General features: G+C 35.9%; 1 protein-coding gene across 3 annotated transcripts; it reads left to right on the forward strand.

Moving 5' to 3' along the window:
• Nucleotides 1-5,977: 5,977 nt before the first annotated feature.
• LOC104099798 (uncharacterized) lies at nt 5,978-10,924 on the forward strand. Of its 3 annotated transcripts, none has more exons than XR_004507932.2 (10): nt 5,978-6,181; nt 6,313-6,441; nt 6,635-6,674; nt 8,636-8,711; nt 8,798-8,998; nt 9,104-9,316; nt 9,438-9,858; nt 9,955-10,009; nt 10,112-10,188; nt 10,308-10,924. XR_004507932.2 is itself a non-coding variant. In XM_009606904.4 (8 exons), the coding sequence occupies exons 1-7, from the start codon at nt 6,139-6,141 to the stop codon at nt 9,813-9,815; spliced, it is 1,080 nt and encodes a 359-aa protein (XP_009605199.1). In that variant the 5' UTR covers nt 5,978-6,138; the 3' UTR covers nt 9,816-9,858; nt 9,955-10,063. The 3 variants fall into 3 exon arrangements, 1 of the variants encoding a protein (XP_009605199.1); XR_001969977.3 differs by having other exon boundaries at nt 10,123-10,188; XM_009606904.4 differs by lacking the exons at nt 10,112-10,188; nt 10,308-10,924 and having other exon boundaries at nt 9,955-10,063.
• Nucleotides 10,925-11,198: the final 274 nt, after the last annotated feature.

Here is an 11,198-nt window from a genome sequence, read left to right on the forward strand (position 1 = left end):
GCCATCTGGAGCAAATACTTTGAAAGTATCAGAGGTCCGAACTTTCTTTTTCTAAATAATGTCAAATCTTTCTAAACTTGAGTTTGTAGCCCTGGATATATCGGGCAAAAGCTACATGTCTTGGGTGCTTGATGCTAAAATTCATATTGATGCGATGGGTCTGGCAGATACCATCATGGACAAAAATCAAGCATCAAACCAAGACCGTACCAAAGCAATGATATTCCTACACCATGACCTTGATGAAGGCTTGAAAATGGAATATCTCACTATTAAAGATCCAGTCATACTGTGAATAATGTGAAAGATAGATATGACCACCTGAAGATGGTCGTTCTTCCACAGACATGTTATGATTGGACTCATCTAAGGCTACAAGATTTTAAATCTATCAGTGAGTATAATTTTGCTATGTTCAGAATTATTTCCCAATTGAAACTATGTAGTGATAATATTACTAATCATGATATGTTGGAAAAAACTTTCACCACTTTTCACACCTCGAATATGCTCCTGTAGCAGCAATATCGAGAAATGGGATTCAAAAAGTATTCTGAGCTTATCTCACATCTTCTTGTAGCCGAGCAGCATAATGGGCTATTAATGAAAAACCATGAAAGCCGACATACTGGTTCTTGTCCATTCCCTGAAGTGAATGAGACGAACTTCCACCAAGCTAAGTGTGGAAGAGGATGTGGCCCCAGTCATGGTCATGGCCGTGGTCGAGGAAGAAACTCTAATTATGATAATAATAATGCACCAAAGAACCCTTCTCACCGCCAACAGTGGAAAAGGAATGAGCAAAAGCATGAAGCGGTGCAAGCAGCAAAGCCAGAAAATGCATGCTATAGATGTGGAGGAAAAGGGCACTGGTCACGTACATGCCGTACGCCAAAAGCACCTGGTTGAGCTATATCAGGCCTCCCCGAAGAAGACAGAGAAAAATGCTGAAGCAAATTTTATTTCTGAAGATAATTTAGACTTCATGCATTTGGATGTAGCTGATTACTTTGCACTCCCAGAAGGAGAAACAAGTCATGTGATTGGTGATGAATCTGTAGAGATGTAAATATTTTAATTTTTGTTGTTTGTAGTAGATAGTATGGTTATGTAATTGTTGTACATAAATAAAAGTTATGCTTTGATACTGATGTTTACTATCATATTTATTTTGTTTATATCATTTTGAAGAATATGGATAATCCTCAAATTATGTATGGATCAAAGACCAATCATGAAGATATTTGTGTAATTGATAGTGGAATAACTCATGTCATATTCAAAGATCATAAATACTTTTCTTATTTGCATAAGAAAAAAGCAAATGTTTCAACAATTTCTGGTAATATAAGTTTAATTGAAGGCTCTGGAAGAGCCACTATATTTCTGTCTAAGGGAACAAAACTTATAATAGACAATGCATTATTCTCCTTCAAGTCCCGAATAAACTTGTTGAGTTTTATGGATATCTACCAAAATGGGTATCATATTGAGACGATAAATGAAATAAATATGGAATATCTTTATATTACAAAGAATATTTCTGGCCAAAAGTGCATTGTAGAAAAGTTACCAACTTTATCTTTTGGCTTATAATATTCAAAGATTGGTACAGTTGAAGCAACTCTATCGTAAAGCAGAAGTTTACTGATTCAAATATTTTTGTGCTTTGGCATGGCCGTTTGGGTCATCCTGGATCAATAATGATGAGACGAATTACTGAAAATTTGAGTGGGCATACATTAAAGAACCTGAAGATTCTTACAAATAATGAATTTTCTTGTGATGCTTGTTATTAAGGCAAAATGATCACTAGACCATCACCAATGAAGGTTGGAATTGAATCCCCTGCCTTTTTAGAACGTATACATGGGGATATAATATGTGGATCTATTCACCCACCAAGTGAGTTGTTTAGATATTTTATGGTCCTAATAGATGCATCTTCAAGATGGTCTCATGTGTGCCTACTATCATCTCGCAACCTGGCGTTTGCAAAGCTATTAGCCCAAATAATTCGATTAAGGGCACAATTCCCAGATTATCCTATAAAGGCTATTCGCCTTGACAATGCTGGAGAATTCTCATCTCAAGCTTTTGATGATTATTATCTATCAGTTGGGATAAAAATTGAACATCTTGTAGCTTATGTTCATACTCAAAATTGCCTTGCAGAGTCATTTATTAAACGCTTGCAATTGATAGCAAGACCACTACTTATGAAAACAAAATTGTCCACTACTGTTTGGGCCCATGCTATGTTGGATGTAGCATCACTTATCCGTCTCAGACCGGCACATTATAATAAATATTCTCCGTCACAATTAGTTTTTGGTCATAAACCAAATATTGCCCATCTACGAATTTTTGGATGTGTTGTATATGTGCCAGTAGTACCACCACAGCACAGTAAGATGGGCCCGCAAAGAAGATTAGGAATATATGTTGGGTTTGAATCACCCTCTATTATTCGCTATCTTGAACTATTAATGGGAGATTTATTTACTGCTCGATTTACAGATTGTCGGTTTGATGAAACAAATTTCCCACAATTAGCGGGAGAGAAAAAGGAAATCAAAAGAGAAATTGTATGTAAAGTTTCATCATTATCCCATTTTGATCCACGTACCCCTATATGTAATCAGGAGGTCCAGAAGATCATTTATTTAAAAAATATAGCAAATCAAATACCAGACACGTTTATTGATTTGAAAAGGATAACTAAGTCACATATCCCTGCAGAGAATATGCCTATCCGAATTGATGTCCCAACAGGACCATTTACTAGCATGAGAGCTAGTGAACCTAAAGCATGCCTGAAGTGTGGTAGACCTTTGGGTTCTAAGGATCGAAATCCTCAAAAAAGAAAAACAACAAATGATCAAAGTGATACTATGAAGGGATCCCCTGAAGAGACTCAAGATCTGATTAGTTCTGAGATTCCTGAAGAAATCAATGAACCCGAGACTCAAGTGAGTGACAAGCTTTTAATAAGTTCTACTATTGAAGGAATTAATTTAAATCGATCTGAAATACTGGTGGATAATATTTTTGCATATAATGTTGCACTTAACATTATGTAAGATAATGAGGATTTTGAACCCCGTTCTGTCAAAGAATATCGACAAATATCTGATTGGCCAAAATGGCAAGAGGCAATTCAATCAGAATTGAACGCACTTGCTAAAAAAGAGGTCTTCGGACCAGTAGTCCAAACATCCGCTGGTATAAAACCAGTTGGTCATAAATGGGTTCTTGTGCGAAAAAGGAATGATAAAAATGAAATTGAAAGATACAAAGCTCGCTTTGCCGCACAAGGATTCTCACAACGACCTGGAGTTGATTTTGATGAAACATATTCACCTGTTATAGATGCCATAACATTTGGATATCTCATCAGTTTAGCACTACATGAAAAGCTTGAAATACATATAATGGATGTAGTTACATCTTATCTATATGGCAAGAGGCAATTCAATCAGAATTGAACGCACTTGCTAAAAAAGAGGTCTTCGGACCAGTAGTCCAAACATCCGCTGGTATAAAACCAGTTGGTCATAAATGGGTTCTTGTGCGAAAAAGGAATGATAAAAATGAAATTGAAAGATACAAAGCTCGCTTTGCCGCACAAGGATTCTCACAACGACCTGGAGTCGATTTTGATGAAACATATTCACCTGTTATAGATGCCATAACATTTGGATATCTCATCAGTTTAGCACTACATGAAAAGCTTGAAATACATCTAATGGATGTAGTTACATCTTATCTATGTGGTTCACTTGATAATGAAATTTATATAAAAATCCTCGAAGGAAATGTCTGAAGCAAATCTAAAATCTCAGGAAATGTATTCAATCAGATTACAAAGATCTTTGTATGGTTTAAAGCAATCTGGGCGTATATGGTATAATCGCTTCAGTGAATATTTGCTTAAAGAGGGTTACATAAATGTTGTTATTTGTCCATGTATTTTTATAAAGAAAATGGCATCAGAATTTATTATACTTGTTGTTTATGTTGATGGCATAAATCTTGTTGGAACTCTAGAAGAGTTCCAAAAGGCAATTGAATATCTTAAGAAAGAATTTGAGATGAAAGATTTTGGAAAGACAAAACTTTGTCTTGGTCTGCAAATTGAACATTTAGCAGACGGGATCTTTATCCATCAATCTGCCTATACAGAAAGGGTCTTAAAATGCTTTTACATGGACAAATCGCTCCCATTGAGTACACCAATAGTTGTTCGATCACTTGAAGTGAATAAGAATTTGTTCCGACCTCCAAAAGAGGATGAGGAACTCCTTGGTCCCAAAATACCTTATCTTAGTATAATTGGTGCACTTATGTATCTTGCTAATGCTATAAGGCCTGACATAGCATTTTCTGTTAATTTACTAGCAAGATATAGCTCTTCTCCTAACTGAGACATTGGAACGGGATTAAGCATATATTGCGATATTTAAAGGGAACACTTGATATGGGTTTATTTTATTCTAACAAAGGTAGTGCAGATCTTGTTGGTTATGCAGATGCATGTTATTTATCTGATTCACATAAAGCTCGATCTCAAACCGGGTACGTATTTACATGTGGAGGTACTGTCATATCATGGCGCTCCACAAAATAATCTATTGTTGCTACTTTTTCAAGTCATGCTGAGATAATAACTATTCATGAAGCAAGTAGGGAGTGCGTGTGGTTGAGATCAATGATCCATTTTATTCAAGAAAAATGTGGTTTGGAATGTGATAAAAGATCCACAATTTTATACGAAGACAATGCTGCATGCATAGCCCAATTAAAAGGAGGTTTTATAAAAGGAGTTAGAACGAAGCACATTTCACCAAAATTATTCTACACACATGATCTTCAGAAAAATGGTGACATTGATATGCAACAAATCCGTTCAAGTGACAATCCGGCAGATTTATTCACTAAATCTTTGCCAACTTCAACTTTTGAGAAGATGGTATATAAGATTGGAATGCAGAGACTCAAATATTTGAAACAATATTTTTATCATGGGGAGTAAAATACGCGCTATACTATTTTTTCCTTACTAAGGTTTTTCCCCCAGGGTTTTACTTATAAGGTTTTTAACGAGACAACTAGTTATGCATATTACTAAATATGTGTACTCTTTTTCCTTCACTAGAATTTTTTCCCGCGGGATTTTTCCTAGTAAGGTTTTAATGAGACACATTAACTTTTAATGAACATCCAATGGGGAGTGTTATAAATATATTATATTATGGATGTTCATTTAGTACTCCGTTGAAAATAAGCTTCCTGAAGAAGTTTATCTATATGAGACTCCGCCGTAAATATGTTTATCTATTTAGTACTCTATTGGAAATATGTCTCCTGAAGAAGCTTATCCTTTCAGTACCCCGTTATGGATAAACATCACACTCGGTAGAAGATTATCTATATTTGGTACAATGAGCTTATCCTTTCAGTACCCCGTTATGGATAAACATCATATCCGGTAGAAGATTATCTATATCTGGTGCAATGAGCTTATTCTTTCGGTACTCCATTATGGATAAACATTACCACCGGTAGAATATCATCTATATTTGGTATAATGATCTTATCTTTTCGGTACTCCGTTATCGATAAACATTACCTTGGTAGAAGATTATCTATATCTGGTACAGTAGCAGCTTACACAGCAGCTTGCAGAAGCAGCTTACACAACAACTTGCTTTCTTCTATAAATATAGGAGATTTCAGTTCATTATGTACATATGTTTGAAGTTTGATTAATATATCAATTTCTCTCTATACTTGTCTTTACTTTACAACCTTTATTTTATAACAAGGTGTTATTTGTCATGCCCTCTACAATTTATAGTAATTTACAATTTGAAATTCGAGGGGGAATATAATGTTTTACATTAAGTTAGAGGACTAATCTTGAAAACAAAAAACGCAAGCAGACCCACAATTTAGGCCCCTCCAAGGGAGAAGCAACCTTTGTCCTCCGTTGGCTCGAAGTTTTCATCAAAGCTTCGATGAAACCCTAATTTATAGCACCCACCCTGTAAACGAAGAAAATTCACATCTAATTTCTGTAAAAGTCTTTGAATTGATTCCATTTATACCTGATATTTTGCAGTTATTTTTCCAGCCATGGACGCTCAGAGAGCTTTGTTGGATGAACTAATGGGCTCAGGTATGCTTTATTCAACTAGTTGTTCCTATTTTATGCTTTGTTGTTTTTTATTTGCTATAAGGCTTATAGTTTTTGCTATGTTTATACAGATGAGTACCAATTTTGATATTTTATCGTTTTTGAGTTTGTAGCTCGGAATTTAACTGAAGACGAGAGGAGAGGGTTCAAGGAAGTTAAATGGGACGACAGGGAAGTTTGTGCATTCTATATGGTTCGATTTTGCCCCCACGATCTCTTCGTGAATACTAAGAGTGATTTAGGTCAGTTCCAAACTCTTACTCTCCTCGATTTGATTGAAGAGTACCAACTGTTTTGGGATTTTTGCCAATTTTTTTTTTTGTTTCTTTTAATCATGAATATGATATCTGGGATAACTTTACTATCTACGTTTTAGCTAGTGAATGGCATCTTGAAACTACTCCTGATTGTTTTTGACTGTTTTTTTAAATATAGGAGCTTGCACGAAAATTCATGACGCAAAGTTGAAGGAAAGGTAAGGTTGATTCTTTCTTTGGTTCTCTGAGACTGACAATGTTTGTTTATTTTTTGGGCTGAACTCTGAGATATATTTCAGGCCTTCATGCAGAAAATAAGTTAGCTTTTCCTTGCAACACTTCCTTCCGCAACCAAATTAAAAAATGAGCTGATATACTGTTATCTGCCAACGCAACTTGTGAGGTTTCTACCTCTAGTATTTCTATGCCAAGCACATGATGAATAGTTATTCGTAATAATCTTAACGTAATAATTTTGGGTCGAACAAGTTCATCAAGACACTAGGAATGACAAAAAGGTTACTCCTTCTACCCCAATCTATATGGTACTATTATTTTTTGAAGAGTCAAATGGTCTTGGTTGATGATAGTGAAACCCTGCTAGAATTCATAGTCTCTTTTGTATAGACACACAGTTTTTTTTTTTTTTTTTTTTTTTTGGTTATTTTCTGGGTTGTAACGACAGCACTCTCTTAGTGCTGATTTTTTGATATCTATAATACCTTACCATTCCAAAAAAAAATAAAAAATGATCTTGGTTAACTACATCCTCTTTTCAAACATTTCAAATATAAAAGTTTGTGATTTTGATTACTTCTTATGTAGTTTCCAACTTTCCATATTTAAAAAAAAATTAGAGTGATTTCTGAATTCACAAATAAAATAAAGATTGTTCGACTCTAGTACCCCAAAACTTGTCATTGTTTTTAGGACGAAAAGAGTAGCTCTCTTAAAACTAGTGTCTTAACATGATGGAGGAAGAAAGAAAAGTTGAAAGCTTGAACTTCAATTGGTGGGTACTCCTAGCACCCTCGAACTTTTTGAAGATGAATTGGTTTCCAAATGTGTGATCAAACTTTTAGTGAATATGATGGTATATACTTTCTTGATTCAAAATAAATATATTAGAAGTTATGCTGATACTTTCTTTATAAGGATTGCAAGTAGTCGGAGGCTCGGAGCTTAACTTGAATTAACCTGCAAATTATGTAAAGCAAACAAGATTTCAATCTTGTGGTAATTAACATAAGCAAGATTCAACTTCTTGTATCCCCTAGTTTCAGCTAAGTTCTTTCCATGGTAAGATCATATTATCAAAAGTTTTGAATTAGCATTTCAACAACCAGTCTGTCAGTTATGTTGGAGTTATAGTAGTTGCATGACAGTAGCCATACTTGAGTTGGAACGGGTGTAAAGGAATCCTTTGAACTAGTTTCATTGGTTAGTAACCGAGAGCAGCAGTTGGAATTATGTACATGTGTTGAAAAGCTTCCCTTTCCCATAAAGCTTAAGCACTTCCATGCTCATAAGTCAGTAGTGTTTCAAATCCGTAAAATCACGCAGAATGGTACCATGAAAAAGGTCAAAAAATGAATGTAAAATGTGATAGGTTTATAGGAATTCTGTATGACTATTAATGAACAGCATCCTTTTGGTTCCAATGTCTTTTTCTTTAAAAGGTAATTTTGTTTAGGTTCTAATGTAGTGTCAAGCTCAATGACTTCCATGTTTGTTGCTCTGTATAAAGGCCAATCAGCGAATCCAATATTTTTTATTTTATACTACAGCTTTGGTATCGATACACGGGCATGTTGACTGCGGAGTGATAGTGAAGTATGACCTTGACTTTTTTCTTTGATAGAAGTCAAGTTGGTAGATTTTGATCGCTCTCCTTTATGAGGAAGTACCAGCCTATACCTACTATGGTTAGGTTGTACTTCATAACAATTTCATCTCTTAAATCATTTACTGGTGTATTAGTCATTTCTGTTCGAATGAAGACCTTCTAGTGCTGAAGCTTGACTGGTTTTACCTGCCTCTCCAGAAGTCGCTTATCTTACAGTTTTGTGCATGCAAGAAGATTGTGAATTAAGCGTTCTCATTTATGCACTACTATTTCATTGTTCTCATTTATGCACTACTATTTCATTGTTCTGAAAGTTCTTGTTTTCTTCTTCAGTTTTGAGAACTCTCCAAGACACGATTCTTATGTTCCCAAGTTTGAAGCAGAACTAGCCCATTACTGTGAGAAGTTGGTAGGTTATTTACTGATGAGTTTCGGAGTTCTTTTCAACTTATTCTCTGAATAATATCAGATATACTTAATTTGTTGTTATCATAGGTGATGGACTTGGATAGGAAAGTTAAGCGTGGTCGGGAACGACTTGCTCAGGAGGTTGAAGCTCCCGCACCTCCTCCAATATCAGCAGAAAAATCTGAGCAATTATCTGTTTTGGAGGAGAAGATTAAAATCTTGCTAGAACAGGTGGAGTCTCTTGGTGAAGCAGGGAAAGTTGATGAAGCTGAAGCTCTCATGAGAAAGGTTTGGCTGATATTCCTCTGCTTACTAATTCATTTTTGTTTTGAATTTTGCAATATCGTGATGGTAGTCTTATGTCAGTATCCGGACTTCTTGACATTCATGTAGGTGGAAATGCTAAATGTTGAAAAGACAGCCTTGACTCAGCAATCCCAGCATAACAGTGCACTAATGATTGCACAAGAGAAAAAGATGGCTTTGTGTGAGACATGTGGTTCCTTTCTTGTAGCAAATGATGCTGCAGAGAGGACTCAGTCTCATGTCACTGGCAAGCAGCATGTTGGCTATGGGATGGTTCGGGATTTCTTGTCCGAGTACAAGGTATTTCTCACTAGATTTTCATTTTCTCTTTTCCTCACGAAACCCACATAGTGCAACTTATATGTTTCTGCCTTTTGATTCAAAAGATATTCTATGTAATGTACTGTAATATTGCTTCCAGGATGCTAAAGAGAAAGCAAGGGAAGAGGAAAGATTAGCCAGGGAGAAAGAAGCAGAAGAAAGGAAAAAGCTGAGGGAGAAAGAACATGACAGCAGACGACGACGAAGTGACTCATCTGACAGGGACAAGTATAAAGATCGAGACAATGACAGGGAAGGGGATCGCTACCGTGGAAGAAATCGTGATCGTGACAGGTCCATTGACAGAAATGCCAGAGGAAGCCGTGATTTCGAAAGGGCGTCAGGTTGGAAACATGGGAATTCCAGAAATGGGAGAAACAGAAGCAGGGAGAGATACCGGGAACGTGATAGAAGCAGGTCACACTCTCCTATTAGACATGGTTCCAAGAGGTCCAGGAGTCCAGTTCGCAAGTATTAGAAGATTATAAAACGTAGATGTCTGAACTTTGAAATTTGAAGAGGTAGACATTTTTATAACTCACCAATCTCATGAATGTATGCTTTTGAATCGTAAGTGCCATTGTCATCATGTGTGAAACTGTTTTTTGTTCTCACAGCTCTTTTGAGACTATATCATCTCCCTATCATCAATATAATTAGAGAAGGGTCGAGGTAGGTATAACTTCATTGCCATAACTCTTTAATAATCTATTTTGGTTTAACGTATTCAGAGGTTTTGATCCCTGCTCATCTGGGGTCACCAATTCTATGAAGTTAAAAAACAGATTCATTAGTTATGCATGGATACTGCTGCTAGAGGGAGATCCTTTCATGGTTATTCCTTAAATGAGGTAACAACTTTTATTAGTTGCGGATTGCCGAATGACTTGTTGACCATCGTTGGTTTGGTTCCTTTATATTTTGGTCATTCAGATGATAAAACAGAAGTTCTTTTCATTTGGTTATTCAGATGGCTCAGAGCAATTTAGTGCTAATTGTTATTGCATATTTGGCGTCATTGAGGTCATGAATATGAAAGACTCCATGTAACTTGTCTATCAAGTATCATCCAAGCTCAGATAGGTAACCTCTATCCTGACATACTTACCATCCCTCTACCTTCTTGTGTGGATGCTAAATTCATGCAGGCAGCATTTTGGACATAAGGCAGCTAATGGTTCTAATGCGCAATCGACAACTGATCATTGAATAGATAATATAGTTGAGAATATTAAACAAGTGCTTATTGTCCACTTGGGCTTCGCATCATGTATAGGTATCTATCACTTTCTTAGACTGTCCCTCTTAACGTATACACTATAGATTCATTCCCTCCTGCAATTTATTCACTGCAAGGGGATGGGAATTTTCAGCTCAGCCAAAGTTCTAGATTCTGCGGGTGAAATTATGGCAAATATAGCTATACTAGGTGGGCTAAGGCCTGTGCTCCTGGTGTTTATGATTATATTGGTGGCCGGGCATTGAATAGCATTTTGCAAGCTCTCTTTAGGGGAGCAAAAGTTAAAAAATCCGACTTTCACTGTAATGAAGAACAGATGATATAGTATCCATAATGACTTTTCAGTATCTCCATTGGACTCCTTCAACAAGAATTACTGAGATCTAGCATGAAGTTGAGCATCATGTTCCTCCACTCTGCGGGGAAAATTTATTAGCAAAATTTCTTCTTCTGAGGAGTTTTGGCTGGAAAGCATTTTGTTGAAGGATTTCAGAGAAAAAGTTGACTTTAAATCTTCCAATGCAAATCCTAAGGTTTATTTTATCATTACTTTATTCATTTTTTTCTTGATTGTCAAAAACGTTATTGACCAACTACTTTTTATCACTAACACATAGTCTT

Source organism: Nicotiana tomentosiformis, chromosome 3 (assembly GCF_000390325.3).
Source record: "Nicotiana tomentosiformis chromosome 3, ASM39032v3, whole genome shotgun sequence".
NCBI lineage: Eukaryota > Viridiplantae > Streptophyta > Magnoliopsida > Solanales > Solanaceae > Nicotiana > Nicotiana tomentosiformis.

Excerpts from the sequence above, each read along its gene's own strand:
- LOC104099798 (XM_009606904.4), top strand. The coding sequence starts at position 6,139 with ATGGACGCTCAGAGAGCTTTGTTGGATGAACTAATGGGCTCAG. Across the intron at positions 6,182-6,312 it reads GGATGAACTAATGGGCTCAG|CTCGGAATTTAACTGAAGAC; the intron begins GTATGCTTTATT and ends TTGAGTTTGTAG. Across the intron at positions 6,675-8,635 it reads GACGCAAAGTTGAAGGAAAG|TTTTGAGAACTCTCCAAGAC; the intron begins GTAAGGTTGATT and ends TTTCTTCTTCAG.